Here is a 20,172-nt window from a genome sequence, read left to right on the forward strand (position 1 = left end):
CTTATTTTCCACAAGATCCCGTCTAGACTGGTGCTTTTCTCCAGCAAAACCCCGAGCCGGAAAAAAGTGGCAGCCATGTTCATGCAAATGCCGCGGGGGATATTTAAATCCCCCACGGAATTTGCAATTCCGAAGTGTCTCATTAGCATCCCTTTTACGGAAAAGGGTGCCAGTGTAGACACAGCTGTATAGAGGTATAGGAGGAAATGCGTAGAATAGGTGAGACATCCATGTAATGAGGAAAGCATATACCATTGATCCCTTGCCTTTTCCTGCCCAGGAACAGAATAGGGGCCATTGGCTGTTGGACTGCGTGGCAAACAGGTCTATGGTAGGGTGACCCCACGGGCAGAAGATGTCCGCCAATGTGTGCGGGTTCTTTTACTACTTGTGTTCGACTGGGAGGGCTCTGCTGAGTGCATCTGCCATTGTATTCAGGGTGCCTGGAAGATGCACTGCAATGATAATTGTGTTGTATTTCAGGCACCAGTTCCAAAGTGCTATGGCCTCTGTGCAAAGTGCTCAAGATCGGGCTCCACTCTCACGATTTATGTAAAATATTGCTGCAACATTGCCTATGTACAGTCTGACATGCCTGCTGGCGATGAATGGGAGGAATTTGACGCATGCATTCCCGACTGCCCACAGTTCTAGGATGGTTATGTGCAAGTTCTTGTTGGTGCTGGACTACAGGCCCTGTCAGGCATGATGTTGTAAATGGGCACCCCATCCTATATAAGATGCATCTGTCGACATGGAGACAGATGGTTTTGGTAAGTGGAAGGAGACTCCAGAACACAGGTTCCGTGGGCTTAGCCACCAGCGTAAGTACTCCTTTACTATCCCTGGAAGGGCTACGGATTTGGATAGCGGATTGATATTGGGCTTGTTCACCTGTCCCAGCCAGTTCTGTAAACATCTCATGTGCAGACGGGCATTGCCGACTATGAAGTTGCACACTGCTATGTGCCCCAACAGCCGAAGGTACTCAAGTGCTGTTGTTCAGGGGCTAGACTGTAAGGTATTTACCGAGGCCACAATTTTAAAAAAATGGTCTGTAGGTAGAGATGCGGTGACCATTGTCGAATCAAGGCAAGCTCCTATAAACTGTATCTTTTGTGTAGGGGAGTGAGTCGATTTGGTTTCATTCACCTGAAGGCCCAGGTGTTGGAATAGGTGTTTAGTGACTGACATAGAATGGCAGGAATCGTTGTGTGAGCGTTACTTAAGGCGGCAGTCATCTAGATAAGGAAATATGATAACACTTTGTTTCCTCAGGTATGCTGTGACATCTGCCAGCACCTTTGAGAAGACCCTTGGGGCTGTAGAGAGTCCGAATAGAAGCACTTTGTATTGGTAGTGTTGAGAATCTACAACGAAATGAAGAAAATGCTTGTGAGCAGGAAGGATAGCAATGTGAAAGTATGCATCTAGAAAGTCGAGGGATGAGAACCAGTCATCCTTTTCCAATGCCGGTAATATGGTAGCAAGCGTTACCATCTTGAATTTTTGTTTAATGAATTTAATGAAGGCTCAAAGGTCCAGAATGGGCCTTGAACCCCCCAATCTTTTTTCTGTCAAGAAATTATTGGAATAGAACCCCTTACTCCTAAATTGTGGTTCAATTGCCCCAATGTGTAAGAGATGTCTACTTCTTGTTGAAGGAGGGTCTCGTGAGAGTGGTCCCTGAAAAGGGATGGGGAAGCGAGGTATGGACACAAAAGGGAATAAGGTAGCCTTTTTCAATTATCTACAGGACCCATCTATCAGAGGTTATACATTGCCAGTTGTTGAAGAAGGGCAACTATCGGTGATGGAAGAGATTTGCTTGTGCAATGGTGTTGGAATAGGTGAGAGGCTCTCCAAACCCTCGACCTGATGATCAAATTTGCTTGTTGGACTGCTGTGACTTTGTAGAGGGAGGGTGACGTCGTTGGTTTCTGTCTCTGCCTCTGTTCTGCTGCTGGTGGTCTTGTCTATTATAGTGTTGTGCATATGGAGGGTATTGAGGTCTCGGATAGGGATGTTACCTATATTGCCTTTTTCTAGGTGCTTGGTTGGGCTCCCCAAAGACCAAAGCATCACTCTGGAATTTTTCATGGAGTGGAGAATTTCATTGGTGTTAGCTGCAAATGACTTCTGGCCATCCAAAGTAGGTCATCTACTGTAGATAGAATCTCCCTAGGGAATGGAGTGGAGCTAAACCATGATGCCCTTCTCATTACTACCAATGTTTCTTTAGAATGTGCAGCTGTGTTAGCAGCATCTAAGGCGGCCTGTAATGCTGTTCTTGAAATTGTGTGACCCTTGGATATCAGTGCTTTATAGTGTTGTCTCTTAACCTCAGGAATGTCTGCAACAAAGTGACTCTGTTTGGTGTAATTTATGTAATTGTATTTGCTCAATAAAGCTGCGTAATTTGAAATGCAAAGTTGTAAAACAGAGGATGTATATATTTTGTGCCTGAATGCATCAAGCCTTTTGCTATCGGGGTCCGATAGGGTAGACCAGTATTGTTGGTGCTTGGATTTTTGTGGTGCAGCTTCCACCACAAGAGAATTAGGTGCTGGGTAAGAAAAAAAAATTCTGAACCGTTGTGCAGGACATAATATTTCTTATCAGTTCTCTTAGCCGTAGAAGAGATTGATGTCGCAGTCTGCCACAGCGTCCTTGCCGGTTCCATTATTGCTGGATTAATTGGCAATGCTATCTTTTATGGTGTTACTGATGGTGCAGTATATCTGTTAGGTTGTGTTGAATTTCCACATCCTCTTGGACAGGAATGTTTAATTCAGTAGCTACACGTTTAAAAAGGTTTTGGAAACATGTAGCGTCGTCTGAAGTCGTTGAAGCTGGGTCAGGAGGGGTTGCAGCCTCCTGTGTGAGTAGGTCCCCTTCTTGTATTTGTTTGGAGGGGGAGTATTGCATTCTGTGTAGTTTCCGGCCATGCTGGTGTTTCTGGTAATATTGCCATTTGTCCCAGTATTGCCGGTAGGGATAAGGCTCAGGTGGAGGTGCCCAGGGATTGCCATAATATGGAGGCATATTCCTAGATTCAGGAGAGTAAATACTCCGAGCTGTGTAAGGAGAATTCTCTGGTGAAAAATCCCAAGAGAAGTCAGCATCAGATTTGGATGAAAATCTTTCCTGAGAGAGTGATCTCTGTGATGTGAACATAGCAGGAGAGCACTCAAGTTGTAAAAATGGGGAGTTAAATGTGGATGAGACTAATAAGTTTCTGTGTTGAGTGTAAAGCCCAACAGGTGTTGTTGGTGCTGTCGTCAGGGGGCCCGGAGGCTATCTGAAGCACTGAATCATGCCTTGGTGCCGAGGGCAGTTGTGGTGCATCGGGCGCCTCTGTGGTGGAAGCTGAGAAGCCTGTGAACATAGTCAGCGCCATGCTCTCATGCTGCATCGGCAAGATCATATAATTGCTGGATGATGCTGCAGCTAATAAGCCAGGCAACTTGAAGCCTGTCACCTCAGAGTGCGATTTAGCGCATGCACGCTGTTTGTCTCCACTGGGGGCTCCAGAGACGCCAGCAGCATCACAGGTACTAAGGCACGGTGCCGCCACTGCTCTCAGCACTGGTCATGAGGGAGATGGCCGTTTTGGTGCCGTAGCCCCTTGAGGTTCTGAGGAGGCTTGCTTTTTGGCAGGCTTTTTGGATCCCTGCTGCTTGAGTTCCTCAGGTTGCTGGCCAGGATCAGAGGCTGGTCTAAGCAAGTTTTCTAATAAAAATAACTTGAGGTGGGGGGTCTCTGTCTTTCCGCACCCGTGATTTTAGCTTTGTGCAATGAAGGCATTTCTGAGAGCTATGAGGCTCTCTGAGGCAGTGGACGAATTGTGAGTGACCATCCAAAAGCAGAATATGCTCTTTACATGAGGTGCAGCGCTTAAACCCAGATGATCCAGGCAGGCATGGCTGCATAAGCAGTCAGAGACTGCAGGAAGGGATTAACTGGGAGAAAAAGAAAAAACCCCTTATACTAATTAAGATTTTTAAAACTAACGAAGTGATTAACTAACTATTTAAAACTCACTAATTAACTACTATGATGAATTTAACTGGTTTTAAGAAGTACAATCATGTAGACGTGGAGAAGCTAGGGAGCACTACTGAGTCCGTCTGTAGCCGGAAGCGGTAGAGAAGGAACTGAGGAGAGGGTGCTCGTGCATGCACGATGTCTGTAGCCTAACCGCATGCGGCAGCTGGTGCGTTCCTGCGCAGCCCCAGGGACACTGCTATGAAATCTCTGCTCTCAGGCTTGACTGTGGCACACCAACCTAATGTGGAGCACCCACAGGGACATCTCTCGGGGAAGGACAATTCTTATATTTTGCCAATTTAGGGTAAAAATGCTCATAAGTTCGTATTTCCTCTGTACAAGGCCTTAGTATAGGCTTTTGCACAGGAGATTTCACGGCATCCTTCCCCTTCCTGGCTGCAGAAATACTTAGCAGGTGGTGCTGGGTTTCCCCTATTCAGAAGAGGAATTTTACTGGTGGACTCACTTGTTAGCAAATTCATGAGTTATACCATTGGTCTGCCTTCAATACCCTCCCTTTGCTAATGTGGATGGAGCACTGCTCCACAGCACACAGGGCCTTTCTATTGGCTTGCTTCACCCTATCCAGCAGAATTATATCAATTCTGCTGTCATGCAGTCCATGTGTGCTCCTGGAGAGATGTGAGAGGTCTAGGTTTTCTGCACTGTAAATACATGCAACAATACATTCCTTATCAGTGTAGAACTACGCATTAAAAATAAAAAGATGGTGCTTTTCATAAGGAAGTTCTGGTGTTCTACAGCTCTTACAAGCTTAAAAGTGCAACACACTTCTAAAATATTGATGCTTCTAGAACTATTTCTAAACTACTTCAGAATTTCTTAGAGTCACTCAGCATTCATTTAAAGCATCAAACATACCAAAAAAAAAAAATAAAACCCACTCCACCACACAACCCAACAACTTATCAGGGAATATTCTCTCTCTCTATAAAGAAGACAAAGCCAATATTTATTAAACAATAAACTGCTGGGATGGGGGGGTTAAAAAATTGCATGCCCTTTGGCAGTGAATTGAACAGCACTACAAAGCAAAACTGTGGACAAAAATGATTAATTTTAGTTTTTGCATGCACTTTTTATTTAAATTATGCCAGTCATGCTTTGATCTTGCTATTGGAATTCTCCCCTGAAACTATCTACTTACTGGCCTTTGCTGTTTATTGGACGTTGGATCCCTCACATAAATAGTTCGTTCAGTTTTACGTACTGGTTGGTTCTTCAAATCTAGCCCATCTCCAGGCAGAGTCTCTTTCCTTTTTGATTTTATACATCCCATATTTCCTGTTGGAATAAAAAGGTATTAAAACAAAAATGCTTTATTATATAACCAAGTAGCTTTTCAATTCTCTGTGTAACAAAATACTCCTTTCCAATCACAATGCTTGAGCATCAATTGCAAAAGCTTCCAGTATCAGTATTGGTACACGTACCTGTGGTCGGAAACCACTGCTTTAGGATTTCCCTAATACACTCTGCCAAGGTAATTCTTATATCAATGTGTGCATTCAAAATAGTACTGTCTGGGTACAGCTGCTAGTATCTACACAATTGGAACCGGGCTGCTAATCCATCTATGTAATTATGCAGTTCTTCAGACAGCACCTGCAACAAAAAAATCTTCATCTTCCTCCATTGTAGGGAAGCAACTATTTGTATTTGTCACAGGACCGGCCTTGAAGATGCCAAAAAGAAGCTTTTACATATCAAACAGCCTCATGGAATGGGCTTGGGGCATTTACAAGCGCTATTAACCCAGGAGTGGCCAAAGCACAGCCCGAGAAGCTAAAGCGGACCACTGAATTCTTCACCAGGTCTTGAGTCTGCCCTCATCTTTTCTAGAGACCTTGTCCATACTAAAAAGTTGCACCTCTTTAACAATACTGATACAGTAAAAGAGAACTGTACCCACAATAGGAGAGCTGCATCCATGTAAAAGTGCCCCTTTTTTGGTTACAACTGTATACTAGAAGGGCACCATATCAGTATAAGGCCCCTTTATAATGGTATAACTGTGTCCATAATAGGGCTTCCACACTTTTATCATTTTATAATAATCACAATTATACCAGTACAGATATCAAGCATAGACCTAGTATTAGATGCACCACTCAAGGAATACAGCCACAACATGTTATGCTCCCACCAGTTGTGGCCTTCTACCCAGGGAAAGATCAGAGCCATAGAAGATTGGGTTTGGAAGAGACCTCAGGAGATCATCCTCCTGCTCAAAAGCAGGATCAATCCTCACTAAATCATCCCAGCCAGGGCTTTGTCAACCTCACCTTAAAAACAGCTAAAGATGGAGATTCCACCACCTCCCTACATAACCCATGTCACTGTTTCACCACTCTCTCAGTAAAACAGTTTTTCCTAATATTCAACCTAGGCCTCCCCTACTGCAACTTGAGACCATTGCAGATGGAGCATTGCTCCATCTGGATCAAGTGTCTTCCTGAACTGCACCTCTTCCTCTACATTAGAGATGGGGGTGGCTGCCGTCTGATATCAATGGGCATTCAGGCATGCTGGGCCAGACCCACAAAGGAATTCAACCAAATGGAAGTTAAGAGCCTAAATACCTTTGTGGATTTGGACCTCAGTTCCTTATAGGATTGAGTCCTTTACCTGTCCTTTATTACTTTCTCAAATCTTCCTAAGAAAGCAGCTGAAAAACTGCAATAGATTAAGTTCAGTTCAATGTACATGATTAACTTTCAAACTTAATTAGAAATCCTGTAAATTGATTTAAGTACATAAAGTTATGGAAACTTCATATCACATAAAGCAACTGCAAAATAATTAAGACAGTTAGGAATTTTCTCACTTATTGCATTTTATCTTCACACTGACAGTGAAACTAAAGATTCTGTGAAGTCTTCCAAAAATTGGGATCATATATTTCCATGGGTGTTCCCAGTACTTTATGCATCTCTGTGTATGGAGTCCAAGACATTTAAAATGGTCAGAATGTTGAGGCAGGCATAGATATTTCCAAAGTTACACAGTTCCATAGAAAGTGTGGGGAAAGTGGATTTATGCATGAATTACTGTAAAATGTGTATTTGCATTACTTCCTCCCACCCCCATCCCATGCAATTATCTCAATGAATATAAGGTATGTTTAATCTTCTATGTCAAGCAAATGTTTTTTTGCAGGTATAAAAAGGAAAATTTGATAAGCTTTCAGCTATTCAGAAGTACATCATCTATGGAGTAGAGTATTTGTTCTTCTGAGATAAGAATCACTTGTATAACAAAGGAAATACTTTCAGTTCCTTTACAGTTTCTCATTCCCACAATGTTTTACAATAGGCAAGATCTTACTTTTCATCAATGCTTTCAATCAATTCTCCTATCCACTTTACTAGACATAGAAGATGCTGTATATATAGATGACAAGAAACTATATGAGAGTGGATTACTTCTATAAACAGACATGTAATTAAGTAATTCAATTTAAATGATCATTGAATAAAATAAAATTACCTGATTTTATTATGTTACAGTTAAAAGTTAAAATGAAGTACAGGCAGTCCCCAGGTTACATGGATCCGACTTACATCAGATCCCTACTTACAAACGGGGTGAGACAACCCCGCACTAGCTGCTTTTCCCCCTAGCAGACCAGGGAGACGCGGAGCGGCTTTTCTCAGCAGACACCTCAGCTTGAGAATAAAGGACTGAGGGAAGTGAGGTGTGAGAGAATAAAACTGAGCTCTGGAGAAATGTTTGGCTAGAGTTTCCCCTACGATATGTACCAGTTCCGACTTACATACAAATTCAACTTAAGAACAAACCTACAGTCCCTATCTTGTACGTAACCCGGGGACTGCCTGTATAAAGATAGGACTGCTTTCTTAATTAGTATCTCAGGTCTATTGATACAAATCTAGGTTTACACACATAAACACAGCTATGAGCTTCCTCTGACAGGCTGTTTCATAATCACCAACCTTCCTTTTGATGTCTGCAAAGATGTAGGATTCAAAGAGAATTCAATACAAACATCATCTGCTAGCATCTCCTCTCACTGCAGTAGTATTTTGTCTCTTCTCTTTCTGCTTAGCTTTCTCTTTGATTTCAAGCAGTTTTTAGGTACCAGAAACTGCCTGCGATGTACTTGGCTAGATTTTAAAAACTTCTGACAAACACAGCTGTTTTCTCTGCCTTTTGTTTTAGTACGAGCAATGTAATTTACTTAAAACCACAAGTATTTTAGCCTAATACTTCACAGTAAAAGATCACGTGACCATTACCGGTCCATCCACTTCAGCCATCATAGCCTGTGAGGTTTTGTTTCCTTTCAAGAGCTTATCTCTCTTAGTCATCTATATCTTATCACATTTTTTAATATATTCATGGTTGCTTCTTCTAGTGATGTTTGTTAGTTTGTTGCACATTTTCATTATGCTGTGAGTTAACAACTATTTTCTAAATCAGCTTGGATGTCTGGGCTTTTCTCATCCAATGATTTTTTACTAAAATGCTTCTGAAATTCCAACACATTTTTCAATCCTTTAATCTTTGTAGAAACTGGAAAATAATAGCTTTTTAAAATGTTACAAATTAATAGCCTCTGATTAGTAAAATGCACTAACATACAGTATGCAAACTGCCTATTAGAATTTAATCAAGGAGCTGACTAGACAATCCCGAAGATATAGATAATTCTTAATAAATATCTATTTGCAAGTATACTTACTGTACAAATATAACACGTCTATGTCATTGCAAGCTTTATAGGTGGTAGAATATAACTTAACAATAAAGAGTTAATCATCTAACCAGTATTTTTAATGTCTGCCTGTTGTAGTAGACTAAAATACTCATTTTTATGAATTATATTTCATATAATAACTGTGCAATTTACTGTAAAGGAATAATATTGCATTTTTTAAAAAATCAAAGATTGAAAAAGTCATCACTCCAGGCTTTGGGCAGTGCTTTGCATTTAAAACTCTGAATCTAGAACGGAAAACAACTTATTTTTCAGCTGCATATTCCAAAAAGGATATCATGAAAACAACAGGTAAATGTATCTTTTTAACATTTAAAAATTTGTTTCCATTAGTTTTAGTACTCTCTTAGAAAACTGAAAAGAATCTCTCTGGTTAGTCTTTTTCCAGTTTCATCCAGCTTTCTCTCAGCACGGCTTTTTACACTGATTGTGCTCTTCTTTTCTCATAGTTTATAAAGGTGGACATAGAGCTGGTTGGAAATTCCCTAACAAAACAAAATTTTATTGGAAAATGCTAGTTCATCAAACACAAATGTCTTATGAAACCAAATCAAGTTCAATGAATTTTAGTGAATCATAGGAAGGTTTCTGTCAGAAATCTGCATGGTTCCCCACCAGAATATCTGGCAGGCTGCTGGAGAGCCCCACCATGCATAATCCACTTCTTACTTGGCAGACACACATGCACCACAGAACACCGCACTTACGTGCACTGTATTTCCAAGTCTACCATGCACCCCGCACAAACAGTCCATTCAACATGTGACGTATTAGCAAAGTCTGTATTTTACTCAATCTTTACTAGGCCCCAAACTCACACTTGGTACACATATGGGCTGCTGCCTTTGAAGTTATCCGATGTAGAGTCTGTCTGCAGGTAAGAGGTGGCCCCAGCTGAGCAGGGTTTGGCACAGGTTAATGACCCAGAGCCTCCTCCTTCCCTGTGTTGACTGGGCACTGCCAGATCCCTTTTTCAACTGGACTTTCCAGTCAAAAACCAGGCACTTGGAATCTTTATTGAGAAATAGTCTTAAATCCACTGCTGTACCTGATCTCTTTTCTGGCAACATTTCTAAAATGTGTGCACTTTTCCTAATCCATGAGCAGTGGGTGAACCTAGGGCTGGGGGAGGCAAGCCCCCAGTCCCACTCCAATTGACTGAGCCCCTCAGCCAGGGCCTCATGGGAGCCAAGTGCTCCCCCCACCATTGTAGGTGTAACCCACACTCCCCTGTCCCATGCAGCGGCACTTAGACCACTTACAGAAAGAGAGAGAATGAGGTTGCTCTACAGCCCTAGCTGAGAGCCAGCTGGATTTCACTCAAGCTATAGGGTCTCAGAAACTAAGCTCAAGAGGTCCCAGGTTCAGTTCTGCCTGTCGGCATTACCATACCAATGCTTGGCCCCCAGCTTTCCCTCTCCAGCCTGAGAGCACAGGAGTGAGAGTGGGCAGCACACAGCCCCTGCCTGAGCATGGGAGAGGATGCAGAGAGAAGGAAGCACATGGCTCCAGCCTTCCCTGACCCTGGATGGAGCATGCGGTGGGGAAAGCAGGCTGCATGTGGCTCTAGCCTTTCCCAGCACTGGGGAGAGGGTGGCACCTAACTCCAGGAAAGCTGGCAGCATGACATGGCTAAGCTGAATCCCAGACAGCTCTGGGGAGATGCAGTAAAGGGGGACAAGGGCTGGGGGTGGAGTGTGGGCGGGGCCAGGCTGCCAGTTCGGGAAGGCATTGCCTTCCTCACCACCCATGTCCTAATCTTTATCTGGGAAAAAAATTACATAAAGCCAAATTACATTTTAATACATATATATTTAGAGTCAACCAAATATAACGGGACATAGTAATTTCTAATGTAATTCCATTAAAAATAAAGAATTATATAGAATGAGAAATAAGTTTGAAGGTACCATGAGATTCTCCTAAACTTGCTTTTGCACAAGTCAAAATCCAAAATTCTTATGTTGTGCACCTTTAAATTATAAATCTATTCATTCTATCATTTGATACTTGCATAAAATCCATCGTTATACTATCTAAATATTTTACTTTTTCAGGATGATCTCCCAGTGATATATGAACTGACTACAAACCAAATTTCCTCCCATTTACTCAACAGTATTGTTTCATTTAAGGTTCAGTCCTGTGGCCATTGCAAATTCATACTGACTTCACTGGAAACAAGATAGCTTACAATTAAAAAAGGGCCTGTCTCAGTCCTGGACAATAATTTACTATGCATTTCTAGACAACATGGAACACACTGATAAAGAGTGTACAAAACAATAAAGGCTCAAGCTATAGTCGTATTATTCTTAACAAATCACTCATTAAAGGTCTGATCAAATATTTACTACAGCACTAAAGTAAAAGGAACCACAGGACTGCTGAATTTTTTTTTAAAAGCCTGCGTAACCTGGAGTTAAGCAATGCTGCACATAGGAAGACAGCTGAAGATTGCTGAAACTGGAGTTTTTAATCAGTTAAAAAGGAACATAGCAAAGAACAGTTCATGGGAACATAGCATAGACGGGAATTATTCATTAGTGAATCAGGAAGTGAAATATAATAAACTGTACCATTTCTATTTATAGATTAGAAGACCTGTATCATACACAAAGCAGCAAAAGTGTGTGCATAATAGTGCTCATGATTCATTTAACACATAATATATTATTTTAATTTCAGGGACTGACTTAGTATCCCTTATATACAAACACATTGTTGGAAAACTTATCAGGAAAAGTCAGGCACATACTTGGTGCCACAGGACTCCTCGTCGCTTTTGATTATTAAAGAGAGCTTTGCATCTAAAATTACAGTTCTTCTTTGGGACAGGAATGGCCTCCATGGGTTTGCCTACAGTGAAACCAGCTGGTGTGATTTCAGCATTTGTAGACATACCTGAGCTATCTTTGATCTAGCCAGAACAAAATTAACTGGAGTAACAATAGCAGTAAAGTGGTTTCGTAGGCTAGCCCCCTCCACCTCGGATGCTAAGTATGTACTCAAGTGACTTCTGCCCATGCTGCCACAGCCTCATTGTTAAATTATTGTTACTTGAATTAGTTTTGCTCAAAACAAGCTTGGGTATGTCTACACATACATACACTTCATGTTTATACAGTACCAAGCAAAATGGGACCCCGATCTTGATTAGACACTCAGACACTACCATAATAGAAATCAACCAGATCATCTATGGAGGAGTAACTTATAGGAACTAGGGGAAATTCTTTATCCAGCCAAAACTCCCTTTGCTTTTCATAAATCCACCTCACCTTTTATCTAGACACATAAGAAACTTGTCCTCATCATCATTCTTTACCCCAGCAAAACATAAACAAGAAGTATTAAATAGGACCTATAATCAAGTCATTGTTGCAATTTGAATGATGAAAATATTATTTTGAAATGAAATAAAATGATGTAATTAAAGGGAAGGACAACTGAATTTATATGAACCATTAATTCTGATTTTCCTTGTTTGTTTTAACAAAATATTAAAATAATATTGTTCCACAGGGAGTTTGCTATTTTGTTCACATTATATACATTCATAAAGAATGACATCATAGACTTTATGAATTATCTCACAGGGGTAACTGTGTTGGTCTGTATCTGCAAAAACAATGAGGAGTCCTGTGGCACCTTAGAGGCCAACAGATGTATTAGGGTATAAGATGAAGTGGATTTTACCCACAGAAGCTTACGCCCTAATTAATGTTAGTCTCTAAAGTATGACAGGACTCTACATTGTTTATGAATTATGTACTTGAAGAATTAGGAATGAGTTCCAGATTATGTAGTCATTTCTGGTATCAATATTAAACTTGAGTTTTATTTTAAGTTAACATCTGTTTTCTGACATGACATACTTTATTTTATTGCAATTCTTTGCCTGAACAGCATCCTCGAGGATGATGAATCAATATCACCAATAAATTAATCTATTTCATCACTCTCTAGACAATTGCATCTTCTTTTTTTTAAGCAGAGTCTTCAAAAGGAGCCGATAAAATGAAACATGGGGATAAACAAAATGTTATCATATTAACAAAATTTAGGAAGGATCCCAAAGGACTTTGTATCTATGATTTTATCATCTATAATCAAAAGGATCTGATTAACAGAATCTTAAAATTGATTTTAAGTTGCTTATCCTTTCTTCCCTCTTCAAGAGCATTAAATACAAAGAGAAAAAAGAAAAAAAAGGTGCAATTGCCTAGAAACTGGAGAAATGGATAATTCATTTGTGATATTGATACAAACTATATTACACACTCCCAAGATCACTTTCCCCACTATTAAAATGCATCCAGCACTGAAGTGAAATAAAGCTGTATTTAGAGCAACATAACACAACTGATTAGGGTGAGAACTCTGTTTCCAACTGAAATTGAAGAGCAAATTCCTGGCACTGGATTATCCATATTGGAATTTGGCCATGTCACTGGGTTAAAAGATCATCAAATATTAGCAAAACATTTTAGGGGAAAATTACAAATACCTTACTCCTGCTGGGGAACACAGGCTCATGGATGGAGTAGGGGCAAAGGGGACAACTGCCCTGGGCACTTTAGAATCACCACATCCACACAACAGAGCCCTGCTTGGTATGCTCTGGCTGGCTCTTAGGGCTGGCAGGAGCAGTAGTGGGTAATACACCATCCAGGTGGTGCCGAGGCCCGGCCTATTCCAGGAGCATAGAGTCCTGTCAGCTCCCTTGGGTGAACACTTGAACATACAAGGGTCAGTTTTATGAATGTAAACACTCACCAACGAGAGCAAGGGGTTCGCAAGCTTTCCTTCATTTTTTAAAAAATGTTCAACTAATCACTTTCGTGAGAAATTGGCCATGGAAATAACAACGTATGGGCCTTAAGGCACTGTGGCGTTCTGTAGCACTTGACAGTGCATTACAAAATACCAGAAGCATTAAATTATTCCTCTGTAGAAATGGGGATAGACAGAGCTCCTTGCAGTGGCTGTGAACACTTAAGCACTTCCTGCTCAAAGTGAACTTGAGCTGGTTCCTTTTCACTGTTTGTTCTGTAGTCTGCCCAAATTATGATGCTGAAACGGCTAGCCCATCCCACCATGGAAGCATGTAGATCGTTTGACTTTGTGTTTCTAGAATATTTATACCACAGGAAAATGCCTCATTTATAAAACATGCAAAGCATTAGTATTGATTCCAACAAATAGTGTAGGCCCCCACTATTGGGAAGGTCCTATGTGCTCCAATCTAGTCCAAAGAGACTAGAACTCCCATAATGCCTTGGAACCGTGGGAAAACTGCTTTCTTCCAGAGTGCTGAGTGCAGAGAGAGCAGATCGTGGGCTTCATTTTTTCAGAGAGGAGCCAGGTTGCTATTGTCACCAATCCATTATCACAACATCCATGATCTGTTCTTATTTCAGCATACTTCCTCTCTGACAATTAGGTTACCCATCCTGTCCTTTCTATGATAATTTCTATTTTCTTGGAACATACTTGTTTCCTACTAGGAGTTCTTGTAGCTACATGAAAAGATATATGGGGCCTATAAAGCATCATCAAGCTGCATCATGACATACCAATGACAATATATGGGAGGATGCCACCTTGAAGAATGTACAAGGGAGTTTTTAATAGCGGACTTAATGAAAGACATGCTGGGGTCAAGAAGGTTTTCTACAGGCTCATTTTCTATTTTATCAAATCCTATATTTATTAATATACAGAGTACTTAGAGGCGAAATTGATATTCATATTGCTATATCTAAGCAACTAAAAAATCATCTTTCAATCACTTCAACAAGCAAAAACAATCAAACCTGAAAACAGAAATCCAACATACACCTCTATTGCAGACAAGGAGAAGGAGCTTTCATTTTTTAGTAGACCTCATTATTTTATTTCTCAAAGCTGTATTGACTTTAATGGGTTATATGGATGCTCAACACTTCTGACGCTCAGGACTCTGTATGTGTGTGCTGGATTTAGGACCCTCATAATAAAACTTCAGGTTTGAACATTCTGGCTTAATTGTCCAGTTTGAACTAGACTAACACTTGTTTTAGATTGCAGTTCTTGGAAATTTGTGAACTCGGGTTTGATTTTACAAATCAGAATTGCTTCAGAAAGAAACTGAAAATGTACTTGAAAAAATGACAGTGCTGACTCTGGTGCCACTAAGTTACACAAGAAAAAAAATCTCATGCAATTTCCAAATGTTACTAATAAAAGAAAAATATAAAGTATTAATTAACAGTGCAAGCTTTACATTTAGAGGTACCCGATCTCACTCCCCCTGATGTCAATGGCAAAACTCTCCTGGAATTCTGTTGGAGAAAGATTAAGCTCCACCTTGTGAATTTTTGCGGGAACTAATTCATAAACAACTTATTTTTGCACAATTTAAACTGTGTTTACAGTAATTCCTTCATGGCATGAAACAGTAACCTGCCTAGATGGATAACTAGTTTATCTCAGCTAAGTAAGCTGTAGCAAATGAGATAAAGGACTACATCAATGGGAAGCTTTGGACAATATATATATCAAAAATCCTGAAATTCTTTCAAAGTATACACCCACCCTGCACATCCCCTACCCCATACCCAGCTCCACCTCCCCTTGTAAAGCAAAGCCTAGCCAAGTGCTGGTGAGATATGCTGGTCTATCTACCAGATAGTGCTGGTAGACAGTAATCCTCCCATACTATGGCCACTGCACAAGAGCTTTCTATTGCTGTGGGAAAATAGGGTTGCTAACTTTCTACTCCCACAAAACAGAACATCCCTGTCCCACCCCCAGCCTCACTCCATCTCCTCCTGTCTCTCGCTCTCCCCACCCTCCCTCACTCGCTCTTTTTCACTGGTCTGGTTCGGGAGGCTGGGGTGTGGGAAAGAGTGAGAGCTCCAGGGTGGGGCCAGAAATGAGTTAAGGCTGCAGAAGAATTTGAGTGGAAGTGAGAGATCAAGTAGGGGGTTTGGCCAGGAATGAGATTTTGAGGTGCAGGAAGGGGCACGGGGTTAGGGGTTTGGAGTATGAGAGGTGGCTCCAGGCTTAGGCAGGGGATTGGAGTGTTGGTGAGGGGTATCAGATCTGGGCTTGAGAGTACAGGTTACGGGGTGGGGGGCACTAGGCATGAGGGGGTGAAGACTGACTTGGGCTACAGATTCTGGGGTGGGGCTGGGGATGAATGGTTTGGGGTGCAGGAAGGTTCTCTGGGCTGGGACTGAAGGGTTTTGAGGCTAGAAAGGGAATCAGGGCTGGGTTGGGGCACGGGGTACAGGCTTCAGATGAGGGTGCAGGTTCTGGGGTAAGGCTGGGGTCAGTGGTTTGATGAGCAGAAAGGTGCTCAGGGCTGGGAGCAGAAGATCTGGAGGACAGAAGGGGAATCAGAGCTGGGGTATGGGTTGGGGCATGTGGGAGCTCAGGCATGCAGGCTCTGGGTAAAGCTCACCTCAAATAGCTCCTGGAAGCAGCAGCCGGTCTCCCCTCTGCCTCCTATGTGGAGGCCTTGCCAGGTGTCTCTGGGTGCTGCCCTATCCACAGGCACCACCCCCACACAGGTCCAGCGGCCATGGTCCCCAACAAATGGGAGCTGTGAGAGCCAGCTCTTAGGGCAGGGGAAACCCCCTGGCTGCCCTTTTTCATAGGAGCTGGAGTGGGGACATGCTACTGCTTCTGGTAGGTGCACAGAGCCACCACAGACAGAGAGCCTGCCTTAGCCCTGCTGTGCTGCTGAATGGGATTTTAACTGCCCAGGTGGTGGTGCTCACCAGAGCCACCAAGATCTGGTTTTCAACCGGAATGACCAGTCAAAAAGAACACCTGGCAGCTCTACTGAGAAGTTACTTACTCTCACAGCCATTCTTTGGGGGAGGGAGATTAAGTATTATTGACTCTTTTTACATTCAGGCAAATAAAAGTACAGAAGGATGAAGGAAACAGTCACATAAGGAGTCGTTAGCAGAGCTAGAAATAAAACCCAAGAGCTGTGACTCAGTCTCATGCTCCAGCAGCCACAGTACCTCCAGTATTCTATGGTGATTCATGTTTGCAAGTAAGTTTTATTATTAATTACTTAGCCATAAACACAGATTAAAAGACAACAAATTGCTGGTGCCCCAAGTCTGGCATGTTAGTTAGTAGGCACAAAAGCAGGCTTTTGCAAAAGGCTTAAGAAACTACCCACAAATTAGATCTTGGTCACAAATTTGTGAGTGGAACAGCATGTAAAAGTGAAGGTAAGTCACTGCATAAGCTGGGTGTAGAAATGCAAGATGATGGGTTTTTGAAAATACTCTTTATGAAGGATGTGTTTTGACTAATAAAAGATAATATGTATTTAGTAAGTAGGATATGCAATTTGAAAACAAACAGACACTTCCTTGATTCTTCAGGGGAACACGGGTAGTTTCTTTTCAAAGAGGATCATCAGCACCCTACATTCCATCTGATTGTTTCATTATCTTCTGTGAGAAGATTAGCAATTAAAGCACCCACATGTGTTTAAAGTCCAAAGATTCTATTCATTATAACACTGGGAACAAAACCCCAAATTCCAAGTCATTTACAGGATATTACCTTTTGTACCCAAGAATAAAGTTTTGCTAGTTTAAACTAAAGGATTCTGAAATATAATTCTGAATTACATAGAACTCTCTCCAGCTAGATTCAGGGTGGGGAAAATTTAATAGTCACACATTTCTCTCTTGCACTGGAAGATGCTAATTCTTTTCCTGTTTCTAGAAACTGGAGCACTGATATGTAATGTGGATTTTATATGAATTGGCCTTAATACACCACTGTTATGATTTTGAATGTGACTGGCCATTTCTTATTTTTATTTCTAGTTTCACAAGCTACAATGATTGGCTTCAATGCTACTGCAGTTATTTGTATTGATTTGGATTCCTTCTTGTGCTCAGGGGCCTATTTCTGCAGTCACATACTACCTCAGGTAGTATAATCAACTTCGGCCCAAGTCCTGCAGTTCATTAGAAGTGGGCAAAATGATGCACCCACAAGAACACCCTTGCCTATGATGGGGCTTAATCGGAAGTTGTGGTCTGCCTATCCACATCAAGTCCTATTAAGAGCAGGGCACAGTAATGTTTGCAAGCTTAATTCTCAAGTTTGCAAGGGTCTATCAATAGAATGAATTTATAGCTGTATCACAAGTCCTCAGACTCAGAATTGGGGCTGTTGCTGGAAGGAAACATAGAGGGAAGGATAGTTTACAGATACATAAAAGACAGAGCACAGGAAGAGACACAGGTAAAGGAAGATGGGGAAGGCTGAAAAACAATGATCAGAAATAGGGTGGCCTTAAGAGGAGCATAATTTCTTACCAAGTGTGACAGTAAGGTATTGAACAAATATTAAATAAAAAAGTTTAGTTACTAAAAGCAGTATTTGCCTCTCATTTTCTGTATAAACTTCCTGTTGGCCCTAGTGAGAGACCCACTATCGAGTAAAGGAAGTATCAAATATGACAATTCAGGGAATCTATCTACATGCAATTCTTTAATTCTAATGTTATGAAATTGCTGTCATTAATTGCCTCAGTGTGTGGTGAGTCATAAGCTAGCAATGTCCCTCAGCACTTATCACCCATGTTATCTGGAAGAAGATACAGAACAAACGAAGACATTAGCATATCCATTATTTGGGCAGCATGAAGGTTAAGGAGGGTGTCATCTGGAAAACTAGTTTAACCATGTTTATATGCAAGAAGTGAAAAGCGAAGTGGAAAAATACTTAACAGGAGAACAAAAAGGTGGGGGAGGTGACAACAGTGGCTAAAAGGCACAGGAGGCTTGGTCAGGCAAGAACGAGCTTACTTTTGTAGCAGAGGAGTCATTTTTGATTGTAGGACTAACAGGGACAGGGTGGGGACGGAAATCTTGCTGTATGGTGGAGGGGGAGGAGACATACACACACACACACACACACACACACTCACACTCTTGTGCTTTGGAGGAGAAGCCATGTGCAAGAGGAGTGATCCTGGACAACTTGGACTATGACCAAAATCCAAAGACCACATAAAAGTAATAAGGAAACAAATAGGGAAAGGCAAATAGATGTTCTACTGTTTTGTCTGGATCTATATCTCTCTTGTACTATCTAGAGTAAAGAGCAATTGTGTTGGAAACTTTTACAAAGGCCTGTGTGTTCAGTGCTTGAACTACCACGTTTCTAAAGAGGCAAGTTGTAAACCAGAGAGGTTATACATTTGGACTTTATGAAAGGATGTGGTTAAGCTACTGGGAGGGGAGGTTTGAAGAGGTCAGCACAACAGCTTAATGTCCGAGATGTAGGGCTACTAGGCTTTTGGTTTTCGACCAGAACACCTACTCAAAAACGAATCCTGGCAACTGTGGTCAGCACAGCTGGACTGGCCACTAAAAGTCTGTTTGGCCACTGCTGCCAGATCCTCACAGCTTCTGGAAGCAGCTGGTGTGTCCCTGCATCACCTAGGCACAGGTGCAATCAGAGATTCACTGCCCCTGTCCTGAACCTATGCTCCACAGTACTTGTTGGCTGGGTACCACAGCCAATGGGAGCTGCAGGGGCAGTGCCTGTAGGCACAAGCAGGGTGCACTGCACAGAGCTGCCTGGCTGTCCCATGCCGCAGAGACAGATACACCAGACACTTCCACAAACCACATGGAGCCAGCCCTAGCAGTGTTGTAATACTGACCAAGAGGCAAGCAGTGCTCAGCTGGAGCCAGAACCTTCCACCCACACCCCAACCCTGTCCCCCAGGTCAGAATCCCCTCCTGGAGCCTGCACCCTGCACTTCAACCACATACCCCCTCCTACAGTCTGAACCCCTCATTTCTGGACTCTGTCCAGAGTCCACTCCCCTCAACCAGAGGCCTTAGCCCATCCTATATCCTAGCCTCCTGCCTCACCCAGAGAAAGGGAGGCTGGAGGAGAGCAAGCAATGGGTACGTGTGGAGTGAGGGGCAAATCAGGGGAAGAGTGTTTTGTGCAATTAGAAAGTTGGCAACCTTATTGAAGGGGGAAGCAATAGGGGAGACTGGACACTGCACAGTTTTTAGTTTATAAATGGTCCAGGCTAGTGTTGGCTCTAAAGGTGACTTGCGCCTACACACAAAGTGGTTAAGACTCCACTTAAAGTGTTTTGCTCTTGCTAGTCACCTGTAATGGCACTTAGCTGCCTTTCTGTCAGGTTCAATGCACAATCTGTTTGCTGTGTCTCCAGGACCTCTTCTTCATGGTTGTATCATTGGTTTGGTTGGTCCACCTTTTTCCTTAGGCCATTGTAGCGTTCAGGATAACACAAGATGAAACATCCTTCAGGACTTCCAGCCCCTTTTGAGGAGCTCTGGCATAGC

General features: G+C 42.0%; 1 protein-coding gene across 6 annotated transcripts in view; it reads right to left on the bottom strand.

Annotated features, from left to right (window-relative positions):
- LYN (LYN proto-oncogene, Src family tyrosine kinase) overlaps window positions 1–20,172 on the bottom strand; it is an 89,476-nt gene that overhangs the window by 59,723 nt on the left and 9,581 nt on the right. For 2 of the 6 annotated variants that reach the window (XM_075920679.1, XM_075920678.1), the window contains exon 2: window positions 5,282–5,355. In XM_075920679.1, coding sequence (XP_075776794.1) covers window positions 5,282–5,350 — 69 coding nt within the window. In that variant the 5' untranslated portion in view covers window positions 5,351–5,355. Of the gene's footprint in view, window positions 1–5,218; window positions 5,356–16,262; window positions 19,564–20,172 lie in introns of those variants that run through there. The other 4 variants (XM_075920676.1, XM_075920675.1, XM_075920680.1 and 1 more) reach the window with 3 other exon arrangements.

This window comes from Pelodiscus sinensis, chromosome 2 (assembly GCF_049634645.1).
Source record: "Pelodiscus sinensis isolate JC-2024 chromosome 2, ASM4963464v1, whole genome shotgun sequence".
NCBI classification, from domain to species: Eukaryota; Metazoa; Chordata; order Testudines; family Trionychidae; genus Pelodiscus; species Pelodiscus sinensis.